The sequence below is a fragment of the Plasmodium reichenowi genome, chromosome 13 (genome assembly GCF_001601855.1).
Source record: "Plasmodium reichenowi strain SY57 chromosome 13, whole genome shotgun sequence".
Taxonomy (NCBI): domain Eukaryota; phylum Apicomplexa; class Aconoidasida; order Haemosporida; family Plasmodiidae; genus Plasmodium; species Plasmodium reichenowi.
In genome coordinates, this window is record NC_033658.1 from 1,831,040 (window position 1) to 1,837,080 (window position 6,041).

General features: G+C 17.5%; 2 protein-coding genes across 2 annotated transcripts; both read left to right on the top strand.

Moving 5' to 3' along the window:
- Positions 1-1,547: 1,547 nt before the first annotated feature.
- Positions 1,548-3,017, top strand: PRSY57_1347500 (TBC domain protein, putative; the record flags this gene model as incomplete). The annotated part of the gene is made up of 2 exons (XM_012909399.2): positions 1,548-1,659; positions 2,086-3,017. The coding sequence occupies 2 exons, from the start codon at positions 1,548-1,550 to the stop codon at positions 3,015-3,017; spliced, it is 1,044 nt and encodes a 347-aa protein (XP_012764853.1).
- Positions 3,018-4,369: 1,352 nt separating this feature from the next.
- Positions 4,370-5,921, top strand: PRSY57_1347600 (hypothetical protein; the record flags this gene model as incomplete). Its single annotated transcript, XM_012909400.2, has 4 exons — positions 4,370-4,425; positions 4,616-4,677; positions 4,790-4,842; positions 4,977-5,921. 4 exons carry the CDS (start codon positions 4,370-4,372, stop codon positions 5,919-5,921), a joined length of 1,116 nt encoding a protein of 371 aa, XP_012764854.1.
- Positions 5,922-6,041: the final 120 nt, after the last annotated feature.

The window sequence follows — 6,041 nt, forward strand, 5'->3', positions numbered from 1 at the left end:
AAAAAAAAAAAAAAAAAAAAAAAAAAAAAAGATGTGATACTTGTTCAAATTCGAATTAAAAAAAAAATTATAATAAAATAAAATAAATTGATATGCTCTCAATATTATATATATATATATATATATTTATTTATTTATTTGTACATATAAATATATAAAAAATTTTGATATTATTTTTCTAAGTCGATGTTTTCCTTACTTAATTCAAAATTTAAAGTATATATCTACAGTATTTTATTACGTTGGATAATATTACAGGTTTGTGTTTTTTTTTTTTTTTTTTTTTTTAATTTGTATATACACTAATATAAAAAATATAGTATAAAATAAAAATATCTTAACAAATAAAATGAAGAGAATAATAAATACATATTATATTATATCCTTAATCTTATTTTTGTTTTTGGAAATATATAAATATATATTCATTTAAAGGACATTTATAAAAATATGTGTGACTTAAATGTGTGTAGATATATTTTGATTTTAATACAAAATGGATTTTTATTTTATCTAATTTAAATATATATATATATATATATATATATATTTATATTTTTATTTATTTATTTATTATGAATAGGTTTATGGTTAATGTTATGGACACCTTGATGTTATAATCCATGTTATATATTTTTTTAAAAAAATATTTACTTTTTTCTTTTTAATTTTATATTTCATTTTTAAGAATATACTATACCTTTGTACTTTCATATATCCTTTTTAATATTATTATTATTATATATATTATTATTAATTAATATTAATATATTGTTGTGTAATTTCTTATATAGTTCAGATTTTTTTTTTTTTTTTATATGTATTCTAATTTATATTGATTATGGTGTTCAATATATATTTATCTATAATCATCATGTTTATATATATTGGCTTTTTTATTAGTTAATACTTTAGATAATTCATTACACACACATATATATATATATATATATATATATATATATATATATATATAATATATATATATATGAGATAGTTTTAAAGTTTTTATTATAAATTAATTAAAATTATTATCAATATTTTCTTTTTTCTTTTTTTGTAATTTTAGTATATTTTAAAAAATGAAAACTTTAAGTAATTAGTGCAACCTTCTTAAGGTTAAACCACTCACAAGTAATTTTTTTTTTTTTTTTTTTTTAAATAAGTAAATATGTATGATATATTTTTCTATGTTTAAGTGTAATAATTAGAATAATTATATTGATAAATATATATGTGTATATTTATATAAATAAATATATATATATATATATATATATTTTTTTTAATTTAAAAAAAAAAAATGTAAGTGAACATACAAAATAATCGTTTTCTAAGGAATAAGAAAAAAAAAAAAATATATATTTATATATATATATATATATATATATATATATATATATATATATGTATATTTTTACGATGAATATTATAAATGGAATTTCTTAACATATTAGAAAAGAACAATATTATTTACTACATGTTTTCATAAATTTAAGATAAAAAAAAGAAAAAAAAAAGAAAAAAAAAGAGGAAATAAATACAAAATGAAATTAGATGAAAATAATGATAAGAAAAATGAAGAAGTTGAACAAAAAAATATTTCCCAAAGGATGAAAAAATTATGTTCTATATTGAATAGTCCCATTATAGATATAAGTATGAATAAATAAGAAATAAATAGATGTGTAAATATACTTTTGTATATATATATATATATATATATATATATATATATATATATATGCATATATGTATATATTTATTTATTTATTTATTATGTGGGTATATTGTTTCATTCACATATATTACGTTTATGTTAATTTTTTCTTTTTTTTTATTGTATGTGTTGATTATTCTAATATACGTTTAGAAAGGAAAAAGAATTCATTTATTAATTGTTCATGTAATGATCAACACATGTTTTTCTTTTCTAAATAATATAATGAGAAATAATTTTGACTATTATATATTATGTAGCTGTATGTATAAATATATATATTAATAACTACATGTTGACATATGTGTGTTATTAATTTTTCCTTGTTTTATTTATTATTTTTTTTTTCCATTTTCACCTTTTAGATGAATTAAAAAACATTTTGTGGGGGGGTATATCCGACGAAGTACCTTTTATTGTTAGGGCACGATGTTGGAAGTTAGCGCTTGGATATTTACCTTTAAATACTGATGACACTCAAAAAGTGTTGAAAAAGAAAAGAGATGAATATGAGAATTTAAAGAAGCAATATTATAATAAAATGAAGTTATCCGAAGACGAATTAAAAATATTACGACAGATAAAAGTAGATATTCCAAGAACGAAATCGTGTTATAATATATTTATTAATAAGAAGATACAGCAATTGAGCGAACATGTTTTATTTATATATTCCGTTAGGCATCCAGCATGTGGTTATGTACAAGGTATTAATGATTTAATAACACCATTTTTGATTGTATTTATAAGACCATTTATATTAAAAAAAGAAATAAATTCTGATGATATAGATAACATGATAGATGAGGATTTAAAAAATGTTGAAGCAGATTTATATTTTTGTCTTTCTAAATTATTAGAGCAAATACAAGATAATTATACTTTTGGTCAACCAGGAATACAAAGAGCTATAATAAAAGTGAAAGAAATTGTTAAAAGAATTGACAATTCATTATTTAATCATATATATAATAATAATATTGATTTTATACAATTTTCCTTTAGATGGGTTAATTGTCTATTATTAAGAGAATTTCCAATCAATATTTCCGTTCGGTTATTAGATACTTATATTAGCGATATATGTGATATATTCACTGATTTTCATCCATACATATGTGCTGTCTTCTTAGTACATTGGTCAAAACATTTACAAAAAATGGATTTTCAACAAATGTTATTATTTATGCAAAGATTTCCTACACAAAATTGGAAAATACAAGATATCGAATCCATTTTATCAGAAGCTTTTGTTTTAAAAAATGCCTTCCAATCATCTCCCAAGCATTTCTCATAAGTTAAATGAACCAATACATAAATATGTGTATGTATATATATATACACATATTTATATATATATATATATATTTATTTATATATTTATATATATATTTATATATATATTCATTTATTTTTGTGTATGATATTTTTTTTTTTTTTTTTTTTAAATTAGGATATATTAAAGTACTAATAATAATACATTTTTTGTGATCTCTAAAACCATAATGAGAAATTTGTTTATATATTAAAATTTTATTATTTTTATTTTTTGTTTTAAAAAATTTATATATTTTATATATTTTACGTTTTTTTAATTTAATATTATTTTCATATGAATGATATTTTAGTATTATAGCTAGAGGGCGTTGGATGTGGGAAAAAAATAAAATAAAATAAAATAAAATAAAAAACATAAATATATATAATATATATAATATATTTACCTATTTAATAGAAAAAATCAAAGTGTTTTTATTACTTTTAAAATTTTTATAAATATATATATAAATTTTACAAAACGATTTACCATTTTGCACGTATGATTTAATATTTATGCAAAAAAATAAATAAATAAATAAAAATATAAATATAAATACATATATTTATAAATACACATACATATTTATTTTATTTTTTTGTCTATATTTTACGTTTTCATTAAGGTGTAGTAATTTTTAATTTGTTTTATTCATTTTTTTTTTCTTCTTTTTTTTTTTTTTCTTTGCAACGTTCTACATTTTTATTTTGCATCTTTTTCATATAAAATTATATTTAAAAATAAAAAAAAAAAAAAAAAAAAAAAAAAGTGTATACAGAAGAGTACAAACAATTTTCTTCTTTTTTATATATGTTTATATTTTTGTGTTTATTGACATTTTTTTAAAATTTTCTTTATTAATTTTTTTTTTTTTTCTTTTTTTTTTGTTATTCTTTTACTCGCATGTACAGTTATATATTAATAATTTTTGAACACATTTTTTTTTTTTATTTAAATTACAGAAAAAAGAAAATAAATAAATCTAAATATATATTTATATATTTATATTTACATTTATTTATATGTACAAATAAACATAATGTTAATATGATTAATGTTAATAAATAATTTTTTAAAATATCATAAAAGAACTGTCTAACAAGAATTCTTTTTTTTATTATATACACATAAGTCTATACATAAATAAATAAATAAATATATATATATATATATATATATATATAACATGATTTAGTGATTACATTATAATATTTGTATTGTACTACCAATTTACTTTGCACAGTAAAGGGTATAACCTTTATTATTTATCTATATATATATATATATATATTTATATGTACATATTATTTTTGTGGTGATATATTTTCAAAATGAGTTTTAAAGAAAAGTTAAATAAAAGAAGGAAAAGTGACGAAATAGTATTTGAGTAATCAAAAAATGAATATATAATATAAATATTTAAGAAATTATATATTTTATCAAATTATTTTACAAGATAATATTCTTTTTAATATGTCTCAAAACGTTCTTGTTTTAAAAACACACATCACTACCTTGTACGAAAATTTCTCCTTACGATATGTACATATATATTCATAATTTTTTTTTTTTTTTAGGGGCTATGGAAAAATAATACAAGAAATCAAAACACATGATGCACCAAGAGGAAGTAAACAAGGTATGAATATTAAGTTAAAAAAAAAAAAAAAAAAAAAAAATTTAATTTTTTTTATGTTTTAATTTATTGTTAATATTTTGACATAATTTTTTTTTCTTTTTATCTATTTAAGAAAATTTATCCAAGAAACTTCCCTTTTTCTTGAATAAGAAAAAGAAAATCACGGTAAAAAAAAAAAAAAAATAAATAAATAAATAAATATACATACATATATATATGTATTTATTTATATATTTGTGTGTTTGCCTTAATAATTACAAAAATATGTTTTCCCCTTTTTTCCTTTTGTACATTTTTAGGATTACGATTTTATGGTTAACATATCGGAGGAAGATAAAGATGTTAGGAACGTTTCTAGAACGATAAAACTTTATTTGAATATAAACAATGATATAAGATTAAGATTATCATTATTATATATAAGCGAACAATATGAATTGTTCAGGAGTTATTTAATAGCTCTTAAGGATATGATGAAAAGTATTATAGTTATAAAAGTTACAAGAAAAGGAAATATAAAAAAAAAAAGATTGTCATTTAATTCATATAATATGAGTATTATAGGAAATTGGTCTAAGAAGGTATTATTATATGATGAAATTACACAAATAAACATAGGTAGTTGTTGTACAACGGAATTAAAAATATATGAAAATAAATTCCAAGATTATAATAATCGAGGAAATTATGTTGTCATAAGAACACTTTATAGAGATTATAGTTTCTTATTTCTTACAGATTACGATATATTTATGAAACTTAAAAATTCCTCTGCCCTTGAAAAATTGAAATTTATATTAAACAATAAAAATAATCCAGTCTTATTAAATGACAACGATGTGAAAAATAATGGAGCTAACCAAAAGAAAGATAATATTAATATGCGTTCTCAAACAAACAATTTTATAGATTTCAAAAGAAGAACAGTTTATGAACAATATGTAAATCATAAAGATGAGAATAATACAAATGAGGATATGGATTTATATGATACATCTCGTGGATTTAAATTTTTCTTTTTTAAAGTATTAAGAAGTATAAAAACAAAAACAATAGATATGGAAAATGATAATATAAAAGCAATAATGAAGCCAAATAATATTATTTATTTTAATAAATATAATATACTCAATCATAAAATAAACTCATTTTTTCTTTATTGTCAAATACAGTTGGATATATGTGGACCCGAAATTTGGTTTACATCCAAATTTGATGATATACTCTTTACTCACAAAAGTTAAAATATATGTAAATTATTATAATTCCTTTGGATGTTTTTATAATATTCTTATTGATTTATTTTTTTGTTATTTATTATTATTTTTTTTTTTTTTTTTTTTTTTTTTTTTTTATTTTTTTTT